General features: G+C 42.9%; 1 protein-coding gene across 7 annotated transcripts in view; it reads right to left on the minus strand.

Annotated features, from left to right (window-relative positions):
- GRIA3 (glutamate ionotropic receptor AMPA type subunit 3) overlaps positions 1-27,758 on the minus strand; it is a 223,403-nt gene that overhangs the window by 40,160 nt on the left and 155,485 nt on the right. For all 7 annotated transcript variants that reach the window (XM_073361295.1, XM_073361293.1, XM_073361300.1 and 4 more), the window contains exon 12: positions 23,923-24,121. In XM_073361295.1, the coding sequence (XP_073217396.1) occupies positions 23,923-24,121 (199 nt within the window). The remainder of the gene's footprint in view (positions 1-23,922; positions 24,122-27,758) is intronic.

Below are 27,758 nucleotides of genomic sequence, written 5' to 3' on the forward strand. Positions count from 1 at the left end.
AGAGACAGGTAAAAGCATGGCTGCCCACTTTTATAATATATCAGCTTGGTCAAGTTTATATTTACTCTATCCAGCATCTTTCTACCAAAGTATCCTGACATATTTTAGCAAGTTTAAACTGACACTCAAAGTATATGCAGAAATCCCTTTATCCACTATTCAAACACGGTCACCTGTGGGTTAAAACATGGCAGATGTTTAACAAAACACAGCACCACAATGTAATGGGTTAGGCCAGGAATGTAATGACTTTAGTGAGAATTTGACCTTGACCATGCGGTTTAAGCTCCTACTGAAGTTCTGTGAACTTTTTCAGGACCAGAACCTACTTTTATATAAAAAAGGGCAATTCCAGAAGCTATAATGCCAAGCTGGGGCATTGGTTACATACTAACTTAGAGCAAATTGTCATGCACTAAATTGCCAACCTAGCTTTATGCAGCAACAGAGCTTCCTTGGAGGTTTCCTATCAAAGAAATAATTGCGTGAAGGAAAGTCTAGAATACGAGTCTTTAGATCCGTTTTATACCTTTCATCTCCGGCAGACTTTTTCAGCCCACCTTACATCTCAGAAGCTGCCCAGAGCACAATCCCTGCACTTGTGATGACTATAATATACACCCAGAGATGCTGCTGGTGGATGTATAAATAGCATTGTCCTGCCCATGCCTCCTCCCCTAGAGAACTACCCTCTGTAGCAGCATTCCCTCTCCCTCTGAACCCCACAGAGGGTGCTTCACACAGGTGAGGGATACATGGGGATGAGGAGAAGGAAGGAGAAGATGGGCAGAGCTAAGATTAGATATGTAATACAACCAGAAATTGTCATACTTTTGTATGGACCTCCCTACTTGAAGAAAAACCTCCCTTAGGGGAGTATTTCCTTTTCCAGGCTAGTAAGGGAAGCGTTAACTAAACCTTCCTCTTGAGCCCATTAACAAGATGTGAGCTCATAGACGGATTAGACAACCCTGGTGCATTACAAAATGTAGGTTTCGTTACTTTAATTTTGAACTGGGTCTTAGTGACTCTTTTGCAGCGTCAAAGCTCTGTGCAAAACTTCAGAAGACCGAGTATGTTGCCTTTGTTGACTAGGTAATCTCAGAATTTAGGTGACATATTTCTGTTGCTAGTCTTGTCTAAGTGCTTTGTGGGGCGCAGTACATCTCACACCTGCACAGGGGCTATCAAGGCACAGCTGTGCCATGCACACATGATAGGAAATAGCTGAGTTGGAGAAGCTGGTTTATTAGGTAGTGGCAGGAGCTGGAGTTGTTACTGTTGCCTGTATCAAAGCCAAACAAGCTTTATGGAATCCGAATCCTAGAGAGAATTAGCTTAGCAGCCCTGTGCCCCAAGGCAGCACACAGGAGTGGAATGCACAAGCAAGCTTCTGAAAGACCAGAGCAAGATCAGACAAATAATAACGTATGCTTTATACACAGTTCTGGGCTCTGCAACCCGTTATTTAACACTGAAACCAGAGTAACTAGTCTTGAGTAAGAACTTTAAAAATGTTTACAAAATATTATAAAATATTCAGTTTTTCGTGTGTGTATATACACTTGCACATACAGTAGTATATTATAGGTAGAGCTGCAAATTGGTTGGTGAATTGATGTAGTGATTTTAGTGTCGACATGGCTTAAGATTGCACCAGCTGCCTTAATTCTGACATTTCCTAATTTCTGAGTGATTGACTTTGAAACCTTAATCTTCTTTTAACGTTGCTTTTTGTAAGTAATGCAAAAAACACATGCATATGTGTGCCTAAGTTAGAGCTTTATTGTCTGTCTCTAAAAGCTAAAGATTTCCTTGTCAAGATTTTACATGAAGTAAAATGTGTATTGCTCAATTGTTGGTTCATTTTTGCATCTAGATTGTGTCTTTAATGAAACACTTGAATTATAACATGTTTTTTCCTTTTCAATGCCTAGCCCACATTGGAATTTCTGTTTTAATAAGTCCTCTCTTACTGTTTCCAGCTGGCATGAATACCTAAAAGCAATTTGCAATGCATCTGTGAATTGTTATTAATATTTTTATTTGATAAGGGCCAACAGCATGCTCAGTGATATAAGGCACAAATAAAGATGTGCTCCCTGCTCTGAAGATGTTATAATGTAAGTGACAGATGAACATTTCCTTAGAGGAGAGGATGTCCTTGTGCTGAAGTAATGGGCATGGGGTGGGGGGGAAGAGGAGGAGAAGAGAGGGTAGGTCTGCATTCTGTTCTCCACTCATCCACAGATGTCTATAAATCATCTGCAAGTCACTTAGGGGCAGATTTTTAAAGGTAGTTACGTGCCTCAATCCCACCCTAGTGGGATTTGTCAGTGACAGGTACGTAGGCATTTTTGAAAATCTTGCTAGGTGCTTTAGACACACAAATACCTTTAAAAACCTTCTCATTAACCTTCTCATTTGAGCTTCAGTTTCCCCATCTGTAAAATAGGGATACCAGTAATTGCCTACTTCCTAGGGTTGTTTGTTAATTTTCAGGAAGTGTTTCCAATCTTTGTATGGTAAGCACTCCAGGAGGGTGACCTATTATTATCATTGCATTTCCAAATACTAAATTCCATGTGATTCATAAAAAAACCCCACAATTCCCCAGTCAGCATTAACAGTATTTAGCCTAACTTTGCTCACAGACTCTTCCCTTCTCTTAACTAATTTTTGTATGTGATCATAAAATAAATCAGTACGTTTTTACATGTATCAGTTTTCATCTCACATCTCAAAGGCATTTTGCTGATTTCTCCCTCAAACAGGATTTTTCTCAGAAGCCACGTTTTGTTAACTTCAGCTCTGCAGAAGGACTGTAACATTCTGGGGTGCTCCCTCTAACCAGACAAAACTATAACTTACCTTCCGGCAATGAGTGTTTGTCTGTATCGGCTGGAAAAGGTTGAAAAAAAATTAGAGATTTGCTTCCCTGGGCAGAGGTAGGGGTGTGAGTGCTGGCTAAGACTGAAAACTTCTGAGGGAAAAGTGGGTATAGCTGGGTCTAGGGATTCTCCTGCCTTAGACAGATCAGCAAATGTCAGCCCTTACCATCACACACAAAGTAAAGCAGCCACTGACTAGAGCTGGTCAAAAATTTTCATTTGAAATGGGATTTTTTGGATCAAAAATGGCATTTTGTTTAAACATAAATTTTCATGGAAAAATCTGCATTTCTTTTTAAATGTTTCCAGTTTTTCATGAAAAAGTGTAAATCAAAACCAATTATAAACAGAACATTTTTCAGCCTTTTGAATTTTTTGATTTTTTGTCAATAAAATCAAAATATATCTGTAAATTTTTTAGAAAAATTTTCACCCCCCCCCAAATATTTTCTGAGCAGCTTCTATTACTTATTGTTTTGCTTCCTCCCACAGTTCGCTGTTATACCAGTGTGGGAGAGCCAGCCTTGGGAAGTCCCTGCTTGTGCAGTTTTTAAGGCCAGGTAGCCATCACTGGTGACATATTTGGGTTGGTGGTCATATTACAGATATAAATACAATCATATAAAATACTTCACCTCTGATTAAAAGATGACTTTTAAAGTACTGTTGTTTTTTTTAAAAAAGCTTAAAAGCACAGATCTAAGACATATTCTAAGCCCAAAAATGGAATGGATTTCTGTGTTTTGAAATTCCTTTTCATTTCTTTGATACCGCGCTTCAGAAATCCACATGCTAAAATTTCAGTGTGTTTCATCTAGGCCTTGGGACACATTAAAGCCTCTTTTCATTATCACAAGCTTGCTGTAGATATAAATAGACATGACCTTTGCTTAGTCAGCAACTGTTTTCCCTCTTCATTGTGAGAAGTTTATGCATAAACATGAACCACATACATTTTCTTCATCTCAGACATAACAGTATATTTTCACTGCCATGCATACAACAGCTTTTAATGTTAACACAAGCAGTGCATCTAATTCCCTGACTGACTTGCTGAGAATTTACTTCATTCCGTCCATCACTAATCACTATCCAAAGATAAGTCTCCCTTAGGTAGCAATGTTTTTATTTTAAAATAAAACCCCAGTACAATCAGTCCAGATTTTTTCACCCTTCACTAATCTTATTTTACTTTCTAATTCTCCCATTGTTTGTGTGTGTGTGTGTGTGTGTGTGTGTGTGTGTGTGAGAGAGAGAGAGACATTTTGATATTTTAAATGAAAAAAATGCAATACTTTCCAACATAAATATTAAGCTTGATCTAGGCTGGATTTAAATATTACACGCATCAGAAAATAGACCAGACTTACCTGCACAGTTGCCAACTTTCACGCGGTAAATAAGCACCCTGACTTTCACAATAAGCCAAAAATCCAGCTAATCCCATTTCAAAACAAGGCCAAAACAAGGCGATCCCTAAGAACCCCAATACTCTGTGACTAGATCCCCCTGGTATGCCGTCTGGGATTGTGGTGGGCCCGCTGTGCACCCCTGACTCTCTCCCTCTCCTCCCCCCCTTGCCCCTGCTTGCCGGGAGATGATCAAAAAAAAGAAGCAACAAGCTATAAGCCAAAAACTAGCCAACAAGCAATTTATAAGCCAATTAAGCCAAAACAAGCCCAATTTCTGTGGTTTTTTTTGCAGTTTAGCATGTCTGCTTACCTGTAAATCGTGGATTATTTTTTCCATTACACTCAATGGCAGAAATGGGCTAAATCTGGAATTAGCAAACTTGGTTTGAATAAAATGGGACTGAATCTGAACGAAGTCTGGTCTTGTTTCTGCAATATCAAAACTTACCTGATGACATTTTCCAAAACCAAAACATACCCTTAGCTAACTCCACCTCTAACTCACAGTAAAATATCTTTGGGAGAACCAATACTTTCTTCCAAAGGCTGAACTATCTTTGCCTCGGTGCAGATATTTGTCTCCTCCTTCAGATTTCCTGTCAGTCTCTTCCAAAAGTGAAAAGGAGTGAAGCCATTATATTAGAAAGAAACCATATTTTTACTCAGCTCAGGATTAAACAAAGACTGTGAATGGCTAGCCAACTACAAAAGCAGTTTCTCCTCCCTTGGTGTTCACACCTCAACTGCTAGAAGAGGGCCTCATCCTCCCTGATTGAACTAACCTCGTTATCCTTAGCCTGATTCTTGCTTGCATATTTATACCTGCCTCTGGAAATTTCCACTACATGCATCTGACGAAGTGGGTATTCACCCACGAAAGCTTATGCTCCAATACGTCTTTTACTCTATAAGGTGCCACAGGACTCTTTGCTGCTTTTACAGATCCAGACTATCACGGCTACCCCTCTGATACTTGACATATTTTTACTGCCATTCTTAAAGTATTTTAGTTCTAAATAGAGTTCCCGTTTCTTTTTAGAATATTCTATCCTCTCTTCTACTTAGAGTCCCTGTTCAAAAATGCTGCCTCACATATTCTGTATTAGAATATTTTAAAAATATGGCTAAAATTATTCTTTCTTCATTTTCTCCTTTTCCCAGAAGATACACCAGAGAATTCTTTCCCCATAAAATATGGGTATAACATCTGAGATGACCTTATTTATGTCAGTATTGCCAACCACAAGCATTCCAAAATCTCAGATGAGGTCCCCAAAATCATGAGATTTAAACCCACCCCAATGTTTTGGATTTTTCCGATTTATGAACTTTTAGGTCACAATTGGAGACATGTTTTCAAGCTCTCTTCTGCACAATGAAGGCTAGAAATGTACTTAAAAAAATAAAAAAAGAACGCTGAAATTCTCATGTGTTCATAAGAATCCAGGAGGTGGGGCTTGAGAAAAAACACACAATATCGCGGATCTCGAAATAGAATTTCAATGCATGTAATTTGGCAGGCACTGAGTCACAGCCAAATCTTGGCTGAGTTTACTGGGATCAGATGGTGGGACCAGAAAACAACTGTTGTAGCTCCCTGGGGCTGGTTCTAAGGCGGCTCTCACCCTGCTATACCTTAGAGCAGCCTAGGAACTTCTTGAAACTCTACCATTTGATTATGGACCCCCCGGGACCACCCACCAACTGAGGATGGTAAATGTGTAGCACATTTTGTCCACATCCCCTCTGCGCTCCCTTCACCAATTGCTGCAAGAAGGTGGCTTAGGAGATGCAATCCCTCCTCAAGTTCCCTCTGTAACTCAGTAATGTCACAACCTGGCCATTTGTGATCTTGTTTTCTTTAGTATTTGTTGCATTACAAATATTTTGGAGCTTTTTTTAAGTCAGTTACACATTGCAATGGTTTGTCAATGCTCTTAGGATACCAGAAAGAAGAGCGGTAAGGTAAGGAAGCCAACAGCAAGGGTCCATTGCACTCTGGCCAGAACAATAGGCATGGACAGAAAGAGAAGAGACAACAATAACACAGTTTAACATGCTCTTCTACTTTGTGTGCCATTTTTAACCACTTTCAGCTCCTTTATAGGGGCAGTCGATACTGAAAGACTGTTTACTTATGCAAAATGCTAATGTCCACAATAAAATTAGTGCAGTTTCTGTTTAATCTGAATGATACAATGTTATTGTTATATAGAGCCACACGTACATACCACAGTGCTGTAAATCAGAGGTGGATTAAGGGCTCCTTGGGCCAGAACAAGTGGGGGGGCCTCCTCCCTACCCCTTCCGCCTGTGCCCTCGTTCTGCCCCTTCCTCTGTGGCCCTGCCCTTGTTTTGCCCACAGTCCCACCCCATTCTGTGCCCGCCAGACTGTGGCCCCAAGACCAGAGAAGCTCTGTCTCCCTGCCATGGTCTCCTCCTGCTCTGAGGCCATGGCAGGGAGCGAGAGCTCCTCCAGTCCCGGGGCCACAGCTGGGGTCGGGCACTGGGGCTTCCCCGGCCCACTCACTGCTTCTGCCAACCCTCCAGGATTGTCCTGGAGTCTCCAGGAATTGAAGATTAATCTTTAATTAAAGATTGTCATGTGATGAAATCTCCAGGAATATGTCCAACCAAAACTGGCAATCCTAGTCGGGGTGCTTGGGCTTCCCTTGGCTGCCCCGCGGCTTCTGCGAGGGCTCCAGCTTCCACCGCCCTGTGGCAGATTTTTGCTGGGGTGCCCATTTTTCTAGGGACCCCCCCCCATTGGCTGAGGCCCCTGGGCACGGGCCCCATGGGCCTACTGGATAATCCACCGCTGCTGTAAGTCTAATTAGTCACATGTAAATATTACCGTTCTTTCCCACACTTCAGAGTTTTTCTTTCCTGAATGCAGTTAGCTTTTCCATAGCAGTTGCTAGATCCAACAATTTATGTACAGCCAGGTGGATGCTACTAACTTAAAGTGAAAAAGAGTGCCAGAGGATTCCTTTGATATCATTCTTGTCTCATGGCCTTGAGGTCCTAGGGTCCAACTCTCATATAAATCAGGTAGAGGACCAGTATCTTGGGCTTTCAGTGCAGTGAATTGACAGTGCAATTCAGCCTGGCTGCTGCACTTTTAGTTGGTCTGTTCTTTGAATGATACATTAACATGTCTTCTCTGTCTCTCCCTGGTGGGATACTCAGGTGAGAGTAAATGATCACATGACAATATTTGAAAGAGCAGGAGATGACCCAGGGCCCACAGACTGTATATGAGCTACTGTTGAGCACATAATGGCTGCTATAACAACACTGTACTAATAACATAATTATGGCAATTCTCTAGTGCCTTCACCTAGATATCAAACCTCTTTACTAATAAGAAAAAATTAGGTCTCATAGCTCCCCCTTGAAGTCCCATTTTCCAAATGAGTAAACTAAAGTACAGAGAGGTTAAATTACTTACTGAAGGTCACATGGGAAAACGTGTGGCAGAACTAGCCAAACTTTATGCTCGTGTAGAAGATACATGCCACAGCTTTTATCTACATATTACTTATAGTACCAGCACTTTGATTCCCTTGAGGGGTCGTCAGTTCCATAATCATCTTGGTTTTATTACATCCTGGTTTAAAACTTCTGGTGAAATGGAAGTTAGCCGCATCCTCCCCCACCCAAGAAATATGCACCATGTGCTGCTCCCTCACTAATCCCAGCTCCTCATTCTACCAAGTTCCAAATGTCTGAGACTGTACTTAGGCAAGGTTCTGTTGTGTGTACTGAATTTATTTGTATATTGCTGGGATATACTAATTTTTAATCATATCTAAAATAAAAAATTGGCTGTTGGGCTCTAATATTTCACAGGGAAGGCAGTGAGTTTGTGATGGGAGTCGTGCCTCATTCTTGTCACAGTGGTTTGAAGTTTGACTCACCTGAAGTCACTGGAGTGACATTCTCAGGTATAAACTGGTGTCACTGAGAATCAGGGCCTTCAAATCTGTGGCTTCCTGTTTTTCTTTTGGGACCTTTGTGACTCCGTTCAGATCCTCCCTGTAGGAGAGATTCTTTGCTGCTGATCACTTTTGCAGAGTGGGAAAGAGACACCCCTGAACCCCTTATATATTCCTGTCATAAATATAAAGGGAAGGGTAAACCCCTTTAAAATCCGTGGCAGAGTGGTGGGATTAACCTGAAATCATTTTGAGATCAATTTAAGATTTTTTGAACCAGAAAAACAGATTTTAAAAAGGAAATATTTTTTTTTCCTTTGGGGCTGCTGGAAAGGAGGTCCAACTGAAAGCAGCTAGTTTTTTCTCTGCTTTGGGGCCAGAGCAGAGACAAAAGGGAATTACCTTTGTGAATTGCAGGTTTTCTTTGCCTGGAGACAGAGTAGTTAACCTCCTGCAGGGAAATTCACAAGTCTTCACAAGACCTGAAGTTTTTTTTTTTCCTAAGAGTAACTTGAGGGGATTTCTGCCAATTTGCCTGGAGACAAAAGGTGTTAGGTTTTGTGGGGTTTTTTTGGGGGGATTTTTCTGTAGGCTGACAATCACTATCCGAGAATATAGGCATCCTATTCCAGCACAGCAAAATTTTCAAGCCAAGTTTTGTTTGTTTTATTTCTAACCCTTGGGTGTAAACTTAGTTAAAAACAGAGAGGTAAAGATGACAGACACCAAGGCACTACACAAATTGGAGTTAGCCAAACTGGAGTCAATGAAGGAAGCCGAAAAAGCCCTAGAAGCTGCTCACAGGAGAGTAATGGAGGCAAAGGACGAAGAAATGGAGGCAAAGGACAAAGAAAGGAAGGCAGCAAAAGAGGCAGAACAACACCAAGCGGCTGCTCACAGGAGAGCTATGGAAGCAAGGGACAAAGAAATGGAGGCAAGGGCCAAGGAACTGGAGGAGAAGAAAAAAGAGAGGAAGCATGTGGAGGAGATGGAGAAGGTAAAGGCTCAGCAGAATATACCAACAACCCTAGCAATCCTTCTCCAGGTACCACTTCCCATCCCAGAAAGTTCCCCACCTACAAGGCAGGCGATGATACTGAGGCCTTCTTAGAAAACTTCGAAAAGGCCTGCCTTGAGTACGGCATTTCTATAGACCAATACGTGGTAGAGCTGAGGCCACAGCTCAGTCGACCCTTAGCTGAGGTGGCGGCAGAAATGCCTAAGGCACAAATGAACCAGTCTGAACTGTTTAAATCCAAGGCGAGAGTCAGAATGGGGTTAACACCCGAGTATTCTCATTGGAGGTTCAGAGCCCTAAGGTGGAAACCGGACGTGTCATTTACCCAATATGCCTACCACATTGTGAAACACTGGGATGCCTGGATATCAGGAGCAAGTGTTAAATCTCCAGAAGAGTTGCCCTTCCTCATGCAAATGGAACAGTTCTTAGAGGGTGTTCCTGAGGAAATAGAAAGATACATCCTAGATGGGAAGCCCAAAACTGTAATCGAGGCAGGAGAAATTGAGCCAGATGGGTGGAGGTAGCAGAGAAGAAGAAAACAGGTCGCAGTTTGGGCGGAGACCAGAAGGGACAACCCCAGATCACACCCTATTACCGGGGGCCGCCCGAGACCCGACCTACCCCCCCCAAAGAACCCTCCAGACACCTTATCGTCCCGCCACACCATTCTCCAGAAACCCACCTTGCCCCAGTGACCCGTCAGCTGGACGATGTTTTAAATGTAACAAGTCGGGGCATGTAAAGGCTACCTGTCCCAAAAACCCCAACAGATTACAGTTCATTGCACCGGAATCACACCAGAGGTCCGCAGGCCCAGATACCTCCCAGATACCCTTGGAGCGGAGGGAAACTGTGAGTGTGGGCGGGAAGAAGGTCACCGCGTGGAGGGACACCGGAGCACAAGTGTCAGTTATCCATGCTTCCTTAGTGGACCCCAATTTAATCAACCCAGAGATCCAAGTGATGATTCAACCCTTCAAGTCCAACTCTTTCAATTTGCCTACAGCCAAGTTGCCTGTCCAGTACCAGGGCTGGTCAGGAATGTGGACTTTTGCAGTCTATGATGATTATCCCATCCCCATGCTGTTGGGGGAAGACTTGGCCAATCATGTGAAGTGGGCCAAGAGGGTGGGAATGGTCACCCACAGCCAGGCTAAACAAACCACGATGCCTAGCTCTGTTCCGGAAACTTCTATCAGGACCCGGTCAGAGGTGATGGACCCGGACCCCAGGCCAATGTCTGCAACAGTGGATCCAGTCCCAGAGACCCAGACGGAATCAGTCCATGAACCGGAACCAGCGGAACAACCAGCACCAGACCCATTGCCAGCACTGAATCCAGTACTTGCAACCTCAACACCAGAGGGCCCCACTGAACCTGAACCGGCAGCAGCCCATAACCCTACACAAGAGGCTCAGCTGGAGCCTGAACCCCAACACAGTGCCCCAGCGGAGAGCAGTTCACAGTCAACGGAAACAGCCCCATCCCCTACTTCGCTTCCAGAGGGACCAAGCATAGGTCCACAATCCAATGAGGAACTGATGTCTCCAGCATCAAGGGAACAGTTCCAGACCAAACAGGAAGCAGGTGAAAGCCTCCAGAGAGCTTGGACGGTGGCATGGAGCAACCCACCGCCTCTCAGCTCTTCTAATCGATCCAGGTTTGTTGTAGAAAGAGGACTTTTACACAAGGAAACTCTTTCTAGTGGACACCAGGAAGACTGGCATCCTCAGAGACAGTTGGTAGTTCCAACTAAATACCAGGCCAAGCTCTTGAGCTTAGCCCCCGATCATCCTAGTGGCCATGCTGGGGTGAACAGGACCAAAGACCGTTTGGGGGGGGTCATTCCACTGGGAGGGAATGGGCAAGGATGTTTCTACCTATGGCCGGTCTTGTGAAGTATGCCAAAGAGTGGGAAAACCCCAAGACCAGGTCAAAGCCCCTCTCCAGCCACTCCCCATCATTGAAGTTCCATTTCAGCGAGTAGCTATGGATATTCTGGGTCCTTTTCCGAAAAAGACACCCAGAGGAAAGCAGTACATACTGACTTTCATGGATTTTGCCACCCGATGACCGGAAGCAGTAGCTCTAAGCAACACCAGGGCTAAAAGTGTGTGCCAGGCACTAGCAGACATTTTTGCCAGGGTAGATTGGCCCTCCTCACAGATGCAGGAACTAATTTCCTGGCAGGAACTATGGAAAACCTTTGGGAAGCTCATGGGGTAAATCACTTGGTTGCCATTCCTTACCACCATCAAACAAATGGCATGGTGGAGAAGTTTAGTGGAACTTTGGGAGCCATGATATGTAAATTTGTAAATGAGCACACCAATGATTGGGACCTAGTGTTGCAGCAGTTACTCTTTGCCTACAGAGCTGTACCACATCCCAGTTTAGGGTTTTCCCCATTTGAACTTGTATATGGCCGCGAGGTTAAGGGGCCATTACAGTTGGTGAAGCAGAAATGGGAGGGATTTACCCCTTCTCCAGGAACTAACATTCTGGACTTTGTAACCAACCTACAAAACACCCTCCGAACCTCTTTAGCCCTTGCTAAAGAAAACTTACAGGATGCTCAAAAAGAGCAAAAAGCCTGGTATGATAAACATGCCAGAGAGTGTTCCTTCAAAGTAGGGGACCAGGTCATGGTCTTAAAGGCGCTCCAGGCCCATAAAATGGAAGCATCATGGGAAGGGCCATTCACGGTCCAAGAGCACCTGGGAGCCAAGGAAAGGTCAGCCTTCACCACACATGTCGGGCTGTATGAATTTAATGTACTCCCTTTTGGGCTGCGAAATGCACCTGCGAGCTTCCAAAGACTTGTAGATGGTCTCCTAGCAGGATTAGGAGAATATGCAGTCGCCTACCTTGATGATGTGGCCATTATTTTCGGATTCCTGGGCAGAACACCTGAAACATCTACAAAAAGTCTTTGAGCGCATACGGGAGGCAGGACTAACTGTTAGGGCTAAGAAGTGTCAAATAGGCCTAAACAGAGTGACTTACCTTGGATACCAGGTGGGTAAAGGAACTATCAACCCCCTACAGGCCAAAGTGGATGCTATCCAAAAATGGCCTGTCCCAAAGTCAAAGAAACAGGTTCAATCCTTCTTAGGCTTGGCCGGTTATTACAGACGATTTGTACCGCAATACAGCCAAATCGCCACCCCACTGACAGACCTAACCAGAAAGAAACAGCCAAATGCTGTTCAGTGGACCGAAGAGTGTCAGAAGGCCTTTAACCAGCTTAAAGCGACACTCATGTCTGACCCTGTACTAAGGGCTCCAGACTTTGACAAACCGTTCCTAGTGACCACAGATGCGTCTGAGCGTGCTGTGGGAGCAGTTTTAATGCAGAAAGGACCGGATCAAGAATTCCACCCTGTAGTGTTTCTCAGCAAAAAAACTGTCTGAGAGGGAAAGCAACTGGTCAGTCAGTGAAAAAAAATGTTACGCCATTGTCTATGCTCTGGAAAAGCTACGCCCATATGTTTGGGGATGGCGTTTCCACCTGCAAACCGACCATGCTGCGCTACAGTGGCTTCATACTGCCATGGGAAATAACAAAAGACTTATTTGGTGGAGTTTAGCTCTCCAAGATTTTGATTTTCGATATCCAACGCATCTCAGGAGCTTCTAACAAAGTGGCTGATGCACTCTCCCATGAAAGTTTCCCAGAATCAACTGGTTAAAATCATCCTTGAGATGTGGAAAATATTGTTAGTCTTTATGTACTTGGTAGTCTATTTAGAGGTGCATGTGTCTTATTAACTCTGTTTTTTCCTAGAGCACCAGGAAGAAATCCCACCCAGCATTTCACCCTAGCTGAGATTTGGGGGGGCGTGTCATAAATATAAAGGGAAGGGTAAACCCCTTTAAAATCCCTCCTGGCCAGAGGAAAAATCCTCTCACCTGTAAAGGGTTAAGAAACTAAAGGTAACCTCGCTGGCACCTGACCAAAATGACCAATGAGGAGATAAGATACTTTCAAAAGCTGGGAGGAGGGAGAAAAACAAAGGGTCTGTGTCTGTCTGTGTGATGCCTTTGCCGGGGACAGAACAGGAATGGAGTCTTAGAACTTAGTAAGTAATCTTGCTAGATATGCGTTAGATTATGATTTCTTTAAATGGCTGAGAAAATAGCTGTGCTGAATAGAATGAATATTCCTGTCTGTGTGTCTTTTTTGTAACTTAAGGTTTTGCCTAGAGGGATTCTCTATGTTTTGAATCTAATTACCCTGTAAGGTATTTACCATCCTGATTTTACAGAGGTGATTCTTTTTTACTTCTATTAAAAGTCTTCTTGAAAGGAAACTGAATGCTTTTTCATTGTTCTAAGATCCAAGGGTTTGGGTCTGTGGTCACCTATGCAAATTGGTGAGGATTTTTACCAAACCTTCTCCAGGAAGTGGGGTGTAAGGGTTGGGAGGATTTTGAGGGGAAAGACGTTTCCAAACTACGTTTTCTCGGGAACCCAGATAAAGTTTGGTGGTGGCAGTGGATATCCAAGGGCAAAGGGTAAAATAGTTTGTACCTTGGGGAAGTTTTAACCTAAGCTGGTAAAAGTAAGCTTAGGAGGTTTTCATGCAGGTCCCCACATCTGTACCCTAGAGTTCAGAGTAGGGAGGAACCTTGACAATTCCCATCCTTGCTCAGAACAGGACTGGCGGCAAAGAGGGGTCTTGATGGGGGTCAGGTTGGGTGGAAGCCCAAATGTCAGGACTAAGTATGTAGGAAGGGGCAGAAAATGTTTGCAAAAATTGAGAATCAGTCACTAATCCAAAATTTCCTTCAGCCATCTGTAACTTTTTTCAAATTTCCCCCTGACAATTGTTCTGCCCTCACCATAAAAGAAGCTTCCCATTACTAGTCTCTCTTCAATATTTTATTCATACTAGTCTGGATCATTTTGAAAAGATGTGTGGGCAGGAAACATATAATATGCTGTAGTTTCTTTTTAAAAAGACAAATCTTATTTTCTCAAGTGAGCTGAATTCATATAAACAGACAAACAAATCACCATTCAAGCTGTAACTAGCCTACACTTCATTGAAATGTCAATAACCATCTGAGTAATAGATTGTAAATCAAGTTTTAAAGAATTTCCTTTCCTTGCACAATATTGAACACCAGGCTAAGCCTGTATTCATCTCCCTGCACTTTATTGCTGATATTCACTCTTCTGCATTGCAATATTGAACTCAAAATTAAAATGACTCCTTTTACCAACAGACAGGCTGGTTTTTCAAACTTCTTTATGTTTCACTAGCTGAGCCAGTTCTAGGTGTATTCACATTCAATGGAAAAGTAAATTCTGGAAATTTAGACGAGATGATACCCTTGGTATCCTACTCTGGAAAGATCTCATGTCCTGCTAACTTCTTACATTTAGCCTGTGGCAAAAGTTATTCCTGCCCGTACATTCTGGGCACATCCACAACTCCCCAGGGTTCCTTTGGAATAGAACCGATGTGGTTCTGTTGTGAAAATGGAGACTGGAGAAGTGGGGGAGGCCACAGTGTGTCAGAGCAGAAGCAGGCACGAGAAGAGATGATGGTGGGATCCTGTCTGCCCTCCTTTGGGGGAGTGGCATGAAAGGACTTGTGGAGATTACTTCAGTTTTTGGGCTAAGACGCGTCATTGGAGTGGCTCTATGCCTGCTCTACAGCAGGGAGGAATCCTCTCGGTATCTTCCTATCACCCAGCTCAGCTATCCAGGCCATGCTCTGGATTTGGCCCTTGATGAATTTCCATGGCGCAGCGTTTTTCAGCACGATATTTGAACACTGTTAGGCCTGACAAGTTTTCAGCTCCAGTCAGACTAGGCCAAAATACCGGCAATGATGGTGCAATCCCAGTGCACTGCGTGAGATGATGTTTCATATTCACATCATTAAAGTTTCTAAACCTTCATGTATTTGCTAATTATGTAGAAGTAAAACTAGCAGCACGGTGGGTAATTTGTCAGCACCCATGCATTTTAAATGAATCCCTTTCAAAACACCTTATTGTGGCACAGCAGGGTTACATAAAGTAGTGCGGTAACTTGAGAAACTAGGGTCCCCACTGTCTTGAGAGTGTCATTATCATATAGCTATTCTCCAAAACCTAGAACATACAAACAGCAAGTGATTTCTCCCTGGGGCACTCACGGCTTTGCTTCGGTGGTATATCCACAGCTATATCCGACACTGTGTTATTTCACCTCCATATATTATGCCTGACCTGATAAAATAAGTCACCTACACAAAGCTCTTGGCAACTAAATGTCTATTTAAATATGTAAGTTCACATGATTAAGTTATAGTTACATGTATGTGCATTGGAAAGCCCAATTATAATCACAAGCAGAGTGGATAGAAGCGTGCATGCTGAATAGTTTATGGTAATGTGAATACTTATGCAAACACTTGCTACTAAGACCTAATCAGTATAAGCTTTGGCTAGAAATCTTGCTAGTCTGCCTTCCTTATTAAATGGCCCATTCTTATTAACCCTAGGTTTCAGATGAATGACATCTGTCCCAGGAGTGGATAATGAATGGCCTGCTAATTTTAATTTCCATAAGGAGGCATTTTCCTTCTCAATGCAACATATAAAGACAATAGCGCATTTAATTAGAGCACTTCGTCGAACACCATTGCTCTGTAGGTATATAACGCTAGCTTTGCTCCTCTCTTTAAAATTACTTGTTAGTGTTTGCACAGAAAGGGAAAGACAAAAGAAGCAGATTGTTAGAGAAAATAACTACTATCAGGCCATTCATTATGCACTCACTGGAAAGACTGCGATTGCTATGCATAGACATGCATTTATGAGATATATTTATATATATATTTATAAATGCAGACACATACACATATATACATACACACTCTGCATGTTTTTTATATTGAGTGTGTGTATATATGCTGTTTTCCATATTTTATTTATTAAAAACACTTAAAATTCATACCGTGCTAGTCTGTTTTAAACAAATATTGAATCTATACAAATATTGTATACAGATACACCATGAAATGTGGTGTTAACAGTTATTAGTAACATTGAATAAATAATGACCAGTTGCAGTTATTAATACTGACCTATACATTTCCCATCAAACCTTGTGTAAGGAATAAAAAAAACAACAACCTTGATTCACCAGACTATTTAAGGGAGGTTTAAGTCAGTGCTCTGCCTGATTGCTCTCTTTCTACATCAAATCTGAAAGATCTATTTATCTCATGTTTTGGAAGCTATCTGTTTTCTGTGATATTCCATTCGCTAGAGACTATACATGTAATCACACTTCAATATTTTTGTCAGGCATTTGTTATGATCACTTTGTGCTTGATGCCAAAACACAGAAACCTTTTCCTTATCCTAGTTTTATCCAAAGGCAAGAGCAAAGTATTTGCATGAATGCTGTTCTCTGAACAATCCCTATATCTTCACAAGCAAACTGTATTTTGAAATTAGAAATCAAACAGAGTTTAGCTACAGATGAAGTCCGTGGGGTTCAAAAGCAGTTCCCCATGGTATTTTTAGCAGGCTCTATTACTGATCTCAAAAACACTGGGTTATAGTTTGATTGGATTAAATGCATAAATCTTGCATGGGAAGTATTGGTTTTCGTTTGACACTCTCAGTTTACTAAATCATTTTCTGACACAATTTATTTCAGTGATCAACACTCTTTGTCTTCATGCAGTATTACAGCAGAAAAGCATAACCGCCTGTAACATGATTGCTAAATTGTAACAGGTATAACGTAATTGTTAGCACATGCTACTGCTTTAGAACATATTCTGGTTGTTTCCTCTACCAATGACAATTTCTTCCTCTGTAGGCACAGGAAGATATTGGGACAGGTCCTGGGTTGCAGTTAGGGCAGGATTAGGTCTGAAAGGTGCCTGAGAGCTGCTTTAAATTGCCCCAAGAGGTGTAGAATGCACCATAAGTGAAAGCCTCCTTTGTGTACCCCATCTTCAGTGGTGCTGGGATTGTGCAAATCCTTCAGTCACTGTTTGCTCTCATGTCAACTGAGAGATTCTGGTTTCATGAAAGAAACTAAGAGGAGGAAGAGGTATCACACTTTGTGGCATCCTTAAAACAACTTTCTGGGTATTTTAAATTGGATGCTGTGTTACATTGGCCTGTGGTCGACCTAGAAGGTTAGTACAGAAATGCTTCATTTCTGAGCCTGGTTTCACATACTAGGAGACTGCAGTATCTGTAGCTTTCTGTGGAAATTGCTGCAAGCGAGGTCCAAGTGCTCAGTGCATCCACAAAACCATGTAAGATAGGAAAATTTTCAGGCAAAATATTAGTTAGAAAGGAATGGGTTGTCAAGAAGCGATGGGATAGAGTGAAGACATGATGGGCACACATGCTCACATTAAGAAGGGACATCTTCTTAATGTGTACATGAAGACATAAGATGAAAAAACAGTACCAGTAAAAATTTGGGGTTGGAAGATGAAAACTGGCCTGTGAAGTGAGACAAAAGGGCTTCCCCGAAGCAGGACCAGAAAAAAACACAGGGAGTAGGACAAGGCCTAATGTGGGAGGCAGATTATCTCACATCGGCTACTGTGGGGTTCTTACACCATCCTCTGAAGCATTTGATGTTGGCCATGGTCGGAGACAGGATAGTGGCTGATCCAGCCTGCCAGTTCCTATGCTTGCTAATAACACCGTTTGCTGTAATAGCGTCCTATACTTGCCCAGTTTAGATTGTAGATGCTTTGCTTTAAAGTCATAATCATTTGCTTAAAACCCACAAAAGTGAGACGTGTCAGAGCTAAGGCTGCAAATTCACCCCTGGTGTACCCAATCATGTCTAAGCATTGCAGCTCATATGGTATGAAGTCACTCCCTGTTCTTTGGTCCCCTGCATTTCACCTATGGATTTCAGCCTTAGCTCTGATGTCCCTGACTTTTGCCAATATGAATCATTCTTTTCTTTAAAAAAAAACACCCCAACATTCAAGGTATTTCAGTTTTAAGTGAAGAAGTGTTGGCTGGTCTGTTTGACTTCCAACGGCCTTGAGGCTCGCACTTTTCCCAGCTGAGATAAAGCACAGATAGTAGCAATGTCAAGTGTCAGCCTCCCTGTACAACAGCTAACAAATATCCAGAACCAGCCGTAGAAGTGAGAGGGCAGCTCTGCCAAAGCATCTAACAAAGCTGACAATTGGTGTCATTTGTGATAGGCATTAGGAACAGGATATAGAGCAGCAAGTCATTTCACGTGGGCAACAAATAGCCATCAGATGGTAACACTTCTTTTTCTTCACTAGTTTTCTTGACTAGAGTCAAATCAGTGGTCCGGAAGTGAAAGATTCTGTGACCCACTACCAATCCTTTGACTCAGCCAGTTCCCCCCAAAACATTACTTTAACACAGTTTTAGCGGTCTGACTATGAGATGCCTTCAGTTTCTCTATAAAAAGGAGGAAACGCAAGATGGCAAGATCATTCAAAATGTCCCATACAGCAGTATGTCCTTCTGTAAAGCACCACATTGCACTAAAGCACTGACACCTTTATGTCATTTCAAATATTTTCAGTAAAATCTAAATAGTCAGTTTATCAACAACTTATTAAACTAAAATGGTCTATACATATTGTTTTGCAGAACTCTATTGCTAAGCCCTTTAATGCTGTCACATGTGATCAGTTAAAAGAAGCCATCTGAATTGAAGAGCAGTTTACACTTGTAAATGTCCAGAAATGTGTACTTCCTCTTCATCTGAAGTTTCAGTACAGCCCCATTTACAGAAGAATTACTAACTGGTTGTAAAGGTCACCTCTTCGGAATATATGCGTATTGGAATTCTGAAACCAATTAGAATGGGATATTAGACATTTTCAGTGCTGAATGTAGATTAATTACACCATATTGATTTGATGTGCTGGTCACATTTGTTGAAACTTTAATTGAATGGATTAGAAGATGTTGGTTCTAACATATAAAACCCATAAAGGAAGGAAGCTACATTTTTGAAATTGCTTTCCAGGTTAGCAGTTTTTTCTAGAGAAAGATAGAAACATTTTTGAGTCTTTAATGCAAGTCTTTATGTTAATAAATCTCCAAGGAGAGATTTTTCCTTTCATTTTCCCTTACAATAGGGATGAAGGCCCTTTGAGATCATGTTGGGAATTGATGAAATCCATTGATTGCCATTTAAATGATGCCTTTATAAGCTAATTATTGCAAAATTGTTAAACGTTTCTGATAAGCGACTATCATCAAAAACACACATTTCCTTTGGTTGTTAGATATTCTGGGGTAATGAATATCCTTAAACAGCAGCACACCAATTAGTTAGGATGGTAAATATGGCCTGCTGTGATGACTTTGAAATAAATGTCAGACTGACAGCATTCAGCAGGCTCATTTGAAAAAGGGATGTTACAGTTAGCTTTGATCTATATGCATCGATGGTGTCTGGCTGGAAGACATTGGAATGGGTGAGGAAACAGTCAATGATATAAAATAGGTCACTGGCTGGAACCTGCCCAGAGCAGAAGTGGTTTCAAGTTGTTACCATCTGTTCACGTGGAATGAGTTGCTGGCCTCAATCCAGTTCCCAGTGCATAAATGTCCACGTTACAAAAAACACCAATGTAAGTAATACTAACTGGAAACCTTGCCAACTGTCTCTGCAAAGAGGCCAAGGACTGAACGGGCTGCGAACTCATTTCATCCTTAAAGGCAGCGAAGGTATTGGGCAGATGAAACTTGCTTGTGCTGTACCCATTAGAGAGAAAAATAAGGCTTTCCCCCCAGTACTGCTCATTTGGCTCCATTCACCAGCCAGTAAAATCCACTGTGAGAGGAGTGTTTCCAGACATTTTTAGCTTTGTGTCTTAGAAAAGAGAACTACCCCTCACATGCAAGCTTTTGTCATGGGTCTTAAGACTATGTCCTTCCTGGTCCAATGCTGCAAAGTCTGTTAACCTCCCCATCTCTCTATTCATGCATCTACAGTGGGAATGGTTAGCACTTTCATAGAATCATAGAATCATAGAATATCAGGGTTGGAAGGGACCCCAGAAGGTCATCTAGTCCAACCCCCTGCTCAAAGCAGGACCAATTCCCAGTTAAATCATCCCAGCCAGGGCTTTGTCAAGCCTGACCTTAAAAACCTCTAAGGAAGGAGATTCTACCACCTCCCTAGGTAACGCATTCCAGTGTTTCACCACCCTCTTAGTGAAAAAGTTTTTCCTAATATCCAATCTAAACCTCCCCCACTGCAACTTGAGACCATTACTCCTCGTTCTGTCATCTGCTACCATTGAGAACAGTCTAGAGCCATCCTCTTTGGAACCCCCTTTCAGGGAGTTGAAAGCAGCTATCAAATCCCCCCTCATTCTTCTCTTCTGCCGGCTAAACAATCCCAGCTCCCTCAGCCTCTCCTCATAACTCATGTGTTCCAGTCCCCTAATCATTTTTGTTGCCCTTCGCTGGACTCTCTCCAATTTATCCACATCCTTCTTGAAGTGTGGGGCCCAAAACTGGACACAGTACTCCAGATGAGGCCTCACCAATGTCGAATAGAGGGGAACGATCACGTCCCTCGATCTGCTCGCTATGCCCCTACTTATACATCCCAAAATGCCATTGGCCTTCTTGGCAACAAGGGCACACTGCTGACTCATATCCAGCTTCTCGTCCACTGTCACCCCTAGGTCCTTTTCCGCAGAACTGCTGCCTAGCCATTCGGTCCCTAGTCTGTAGCTGTGCATTGGGTTCTTCCGTCCTAAGTGCAGGACCCTGCACTTATCCTTATTGAACCTCATCAGATTCCTTTTGGCCCAATCTTCCAATTGGTCTAGGTCCTTCTGTATCCTATCCCTCCCCTCCAGCGTATCTACCACTCCTCCCAGTTTAGTATCATCCGCAAATTTGCTGAGAGTGCAATCCACACCATCCTCCAGATCATTTATGAAGATATTGAATAAAACCGGCCCCAGGACCGACCCTTGGGGCACTCCACTTGATACCGGCTGCCAACTAGACATGGAGCCATTGATCACTACCCGTTGAGCCCGACACTCTAGCCAGCTTTCTACCCACCTTATAGTGCATTCATCCAGCCCATACTTCCTTAACTTGCTGACAAGAATACTATGGGAGACCGTGTCAAAAGCTTTGCTAAAGTCAAGAAACAATACATCCACTGCTTTCCCTTCATCCACAGAACCAGTAATCTCATCATAAAAGGCGATTAGATTAGTCAGGCATGACCATCCCTTGGTGAATCCATGCTGGCTGTTCCTGATCACTTTCCTCTCATGCAAGTGCTTCAGGATTGATTCTTTGAGGACCTGCTCCATGATTTTTCCAGGGACTGAGGTGAGGCTGACTGGCCTGTAGTTCCCAGGATCTTCCTTCTTCCCTTTTTTAAAGATTGGCACTACATTAGCCTTTTTCCAGTCATCCGGGACTTCCCCGGTTCGCCACGAGTTTTCAAAGATAATGGCCAGTGGCTCTGCAATCACAGCCGCCAATTCCTTCAGCACTTTGCCCACTCCTGGCTAGCACTGGTGCAGCTTTGCTGGTGGTTACAAAGGAGGAAGCACTAATGTGGAGAGGGCGAGATAGGGAACAGTCACGTTTACCATTGTAGCCTGTGGCCAGCTTACACTCCTGCTTCCTCTGTCACTCCCAGCAGTGCTGAGAAAAGTGCTCTTATGTCCTAGTGTAGATAAAGCCCAAAGCACAGAGTGAATATAATCTATGAAGCAGGCATTCGGAAACTGCAAACTTCTTGAAGAGTTATTCTGAGTTTGAAGCCAACATTATTATCAAGTTAGGAAGCTAATAGAGATCGTATAATGAAATATTTCTTAAAGGTGTGTGTTCACATAAGGACATACCGGTACTTTTTTTCTCCTTCTCAAATCAATGGAAGAAGACTGGGTACAACAAGCAGTTCCATGCTCCATCATGACACGCAAAGTGGTTATTCTCTAGAAATTAATAGTACAACTGAAATAATGCAGAGCTCCCAAGAAAGTAAAATGTAGACAAGGATCGGTTAGCGCCACTTACAGTGCATATGAAGGACTGAGAGGGCCCAGTTTCTGTGCCACCAATTCCCCCTTTTGTCCTCCGTGTTAGCATAAAGCAGAATTTTGTGCTTGCTCCCACGGTTGCCAGTGCTCTGCTCTCCTCCCACCCCATTTCATTTTTCTTTATGCCTCGACAGAGCTGGCAGCTCTTTATAGGTCATCCTCATTTAGAACCCTGCTTTCCCCTAGCTTGAGGAGAGTGTCAGAGAACATCCCGACTCTTATCAGCACAATAAAGTATTCATACATTTACTAGACTTTGTATCCTTTCAAAAAAAACACTTGCTCCTTTGATCTTGCTCTGAGAAGGGATTTGCACATTACATCAGACTATTAAGAAAACAAAGAACTCTCCCTAACAATTCCTTTTTCTATAATTCATAGGTGCAAGCTATTCAGATGCAGAATTCTCCTGTAGGAAAAGTGAGGTGCATCTAAATAGCATCAAAGCTGCAGAGCCATTCAGCCTGGAAAGGCCAGAAGGGACTTTAAAGTCATAACATTTTTAAGTATGCAAAATCTGGTTTATATGAGTTTGAGGTTTTTTTGGCTTCCACTGAGCCTGTGCTATTCAGCTCATGGTAAGGAAGGAACCTCCCATTTCTTTCAACAATTGATTCCTGGCCACCTGGGATTCCCTGCAAATACCTGATATCTGACAGTGACCTTAAAATGGATAAGCTCCTCAAGCTAATTGTTACCAACACAACAATACGGCCATTATTCGCCACTAAATTATTAGCATATGCCACTCATACAGCATCTGGGGACTGATCCTCTAGGCTTACTCTGGTGGGATTGCAGGAGTAGGGTTTTGGCCCTCAGCCCCTTAACCTGGAAAAATGATCCAATCTCCCAAATTCTTCTGGTCATGGACAGCAGTGAATATAGTGATTACATGGCAGACTGCTAGTGCAAATTTGTACTTCTGGAGCCAGAGCCTGGGCTGATTTACATCAGTGGAAGATCTTGCCCTTGGTTTCCAGTTTAAACAGATATTTACCCATGAAAAATCCTGAAAATTATTTTTCACCACATCCAGTCTCCGGCCCCGGTCCCCCAACATAAGCATTGTCTTATTAAATGGGGGAGGGAGGGAAGCAAATTTCTGTACAATACTGAAATGTTTCCAGCATGCAATTTATCGTATAAAAATACAAAAGCATGCTTCCCACCCTGCTTTTTTAAATTATGGCAAAGACAGGCCAAAATTGGAAGCTCTAATTATTATTTATGGACTGCTGGCAATGTGAAACACCCAAAGTCGCTGCTCCAAGAGTCTTATTGTAAATGTTACGTTGGCCATTATATTGCTGCACAGCATGCTGAGCTTCTGAAAGTGGGGAGCCAAAACTCTTCTTGCAATATTGGATTTTTGAAAGGAAGCTGCCTCGCTACTCAAATCACCCCAGATAACTAACCCTGCTGCTCCAAGGTTCTGATCCTCCATTCTGATGTCAGTAGAACTACTAACAGACTCGAAGTTCAGCCTACGTATAAGTGCTTGCAGACTCAGGGCCTTGTTTATGAGGCATTTATTATTTAGGAACACTGTGAGAGAGGTTTAACAAAGCTGCCGTAAGCCAGACTACTTACTCTAAAAAATTCTTTGGTTGAGCCTGAATCCAAGGTTCCATAGGCTATTTCAGTTTGCTTCGCCAGATCCTCTGCACTTTCTATGGGAGAGACCATCCTTTCCACAGTAAGGAAGGCAGCAAGGTTGGCAGTGTAAGAAGAGATGATGATGAGTGTGAAGAACCACCAGACTCCTCCGACAATTCGTCCTGAGAGAGATCTACGGTAAAACAGACAGGGTCAAAATTGTTAATCCATTCTGTGTTTCTCTTCTAGAAGGGAAGCAATGTTTTTATTATAGCATCCTAAAGTGGGCCTGTAAAGTTTGCATGCACAACCCTTTTGGTGTACAATCTCCATATTTGCAGACTTTTCTTGTGCACATAAAATGGATGATCATAAGCCAACTCCTGATATCCTTACCCAGGCATTACTTAGGAGACGTTTCACTCTATGAGTGAAAACTCAGTACAGAGCTCAAGAGTTGTCTCTAAGGCCGTGATCCTGCCAAGACTTACACTAGGATTTCAATGGGATGACTTAATTTTATGCACTGTTGGTACAGACATAAGTCTTGGCAGATCTGAGACTAAGTGCGTGTGTGCCTACGTATCTGTGCAAGTGGGGACATGTACAAATGGTATAGACACAGGCACGGCCGGCTCTACTGTTTTTGCCGCCGCGGACGGCAGGAGAGAGAGAAGCTGATGCCGAGTTGCTGCTGCCGTGGAAGCTCTGCCACCCGGTTCTGACCGCCGCCCCAAGCACCTGCTTGGAACGCTGGTGCCTGGAGCCGGCCCTGGACACAGATCAAAGCACTTTCTTGAAATTTTGGCCTTAAATTAATTTTTAATGAGGCCTGAAGTTGACAGAGAAAAGTTTCAGCAATGAAGCCGAGGATGATACCACTAATGTTTTAAGACTCTATTTGTGCACTTCTTGCTTGGTCCTTGCAAAACCTAGTGATGAGTTTTGTCCCGAGAAAGGAATGAGTAAGGTGATGTGCAGAGTGTTTCAAAAGTTCATTGGATGTGTAGTGTAAACAGGTGTAACATGGTATAAATAAGGTAATTTGTAATTTATTTAGAAGGAAAAATGGATGCAGTTATTACTGTGTGGCATATCCTGGGTAGGCATTTTAAAGGAACCAGAACCTGAAGCAGGCACTTCAGTTCCAGAAGTCAGGCAGGATAAGTAGATGAAGGAAGTCGTCCATGGGGATTGGAGGGGCCAGGAATAGGTCAACAGCAGTTGACCGATGGAGGCAGAAGATAGGTCAGGGGTGGCCAACCTGTGGCTCCGGAGAAGGCTGTGGCTCTTCAGAAGTGAACATGCGGCTCCTTGGCTAGGCACCGACTCCAGGGCTGGAGCTACAGGCGCCAACTTGCCAATGTGCCGGGGGGTGCTCACTACTCAACCCCTGGCTCTGCCACAGGCCCTGCCCCCACTCCACCCCTTCCCCTCAGCCTGCACTGTCCTCACTCCTCCCCCTGTCCCCCAGAGCCTCTTGCATGCCACAAAACAGCTGATCAGGAGGTGTGGGGAGGGAGGGGGAGGCACTGATTGGCAGAACTGCCAGTGGCGGGAGGCACTGGGAGCAGGGCGGGGGAGCTGACGGGGAGGCTGCTGACATATTACTGTGGCTCTTCAGCAATGTACATTGGTAAATTCTGGCTCCTTCTCCCAGTTTGGCCACCCCTGAGAAAGGTGAACACAGGAACCCTCCCACTCCCCCACCTCCCAACTCATTCTGCAGCAGATCAATGATAGGAAGTGGGCAGAAAAGTCCCATCCAATGCTCAGTGCTAGCTGATTACATGCGAGACCTGGAGCTAAATAATCTCCCCCCTGAGGCCTGCAAAAGGGGAGTTACTCCAAGGGAGCAGTATGAGGTCTGCTCATGCCATGGCTCAATGGGAATTAAGGGAGTCTGAATCCTACACATTAGAATGAGGAAACATTCTGGTATATTTTATGTTAATTAAAATTTGCATGTCTAAAACCCACTGTTCCAAACAATGCATGTTACTATTTAATAATTTGGGTCTGCCAAATTCCCATCTCAGCCCACACCACCAAAGCAGCACCGGAGTGAGGTGAAAAAATCTAATCACTGCCTGTTTTTTCCCTTAGCTTTTTTAAAAATGCAAAAGAAATAAAATAAAATCATTGTAAAATAAAAGGCCAGTCCTCAGTTGATGTAAAAGAGGGTAGCTCCATTGTAGACAAGGGATCTTAACTGAGCATAAAGCCCTAAATGTTTGTCTGGGACGCAATCCTGTACTCCTTCCTCAAGCAAAACCCCAATTTTAGGGCATGGTCCCACAAGGTACTGAGAACTCTGGTACCAATCCAGAAATGCACTTAAGCATGTGAGTAGTTTCACTGAAGTCAATCAGACTATGTCCATACTTCAAGGTAAGCACCTGCTGATCAATGACATTGTGATCAGTTACACTGCAGAAGATTGGTACAAAATTATCTATTCAAATATGTGTTCTTATAGTTCTCGCTGATCTCAGTGGAAGCAAAATCAGGTCCCACATATATTAAAGTCCATGGACCTTGATTCTGTAGCCCAAAATTTACAAACAAATTCACTAGAAATGGTTGAAAAATAGGGCCCCATTTTGCACACTTGCAGTATATTTTACCTTAGAAACAGCACACTCACCACCCATTGAGGAATTAATCATTGATATGTTTGATTAATAATGCACCAGTACAGGGTTTTGTGGCTAAATGCCTCTTGCCAAACCTGTATCTCTTCCGCTTTGAAAATGATCCTCGGTTTTATGTGGAATAGAGGAAACGAGGAACTTTACATGCACTGGCAACAATAATTCTGGTATTTCCTAACTTTTCAGTTCTTGACTTCACGAACTTAATAATGTTCTTTTTTTTTTGGTCTGTTATTTATGTGTACAGAAATATCCTACCAAACATTTACAGCTAAGGGTTCTTTCTTCTCCTATTATAAACAAGGAAAAGTGTCTATTTTGAATAGAAGATGGGGGGGAGAGAATCAAAACCAAGCCCCCCTACAACCTAAAGTTTTCTTACTTTTTAAAAGCATGACATATGAAAATCCTTAAGAATATTTATTTTTATGATTTGGACCCTACCATATATAAGTAATTTTATACATGTAATTGCTAATGTTTATTTACATGGTGTATGCAAAAAAAAGTGTGAGTAGACGCCAATCTTTTGCAGTGATAAAGAAATAGACAATTTCAGCAATAGGGTTTAGAGCAGACAGACCATTCTTGCCTTTGATGCAGAGAAAATGAGAAATTCTTACCTGATTATTTGGTTCCTTCAAGCCCCTCAGTGCCACCCCCAGGCAGGGAGTACAAGTTCACCCACCAACAGATGGAGATGAGAAAAAGGCAATAATCTTGTGCCATCACCCTACCCCTAACCTCATAAAGGGGGAGCTGGCTGGCCTTGCGCCACTGATGGGATTCCCGAGTAATAAAAATTCTATTCAATTCTAAGAAAGCCCAACATCAAAATACACATTCATAAAAATACTGCCAAAACAACAGAAGCAGAGTGGGAAATTTGGGCTGGGTTAGAGGGACATGGAGAAATCACACTAACAGGTATGAAGTTGCAATTCTCCAGTATATATCTAGCCCAGGGAACATCAACAGCAAATCCCACTGCAAGAACAGCTGCAGTCTGGTATCCAAAGATACTGCAAAACTGATGGATTATAGCACACATCACCCACCTGCTGCAGTCAGTATCTCCAGAAGCCACTGCATCAAGACTGTAATGATATGAAAGAGTATGTGAGGCTGTTCAGATAGCCACATTGCTCAGCTCTAGAAGGGAAGTATTGCCTCTTT

Source organism: Lepidochelys kempii, chromosome 9 (genome assembly GCF_965140265.1).
Source record: "Lepidochelys kempii isolate rLepKem1 chromosome 9, rLepKem1.hap2, whole genome shotgun sequence".
NCBI classification, from domain to species: domain Eukaryota; kingdom Metazoa; phylum Chordata; order Testudines; family Cheloniidae; genus Lepidochelys; species Lepidochelys kempii.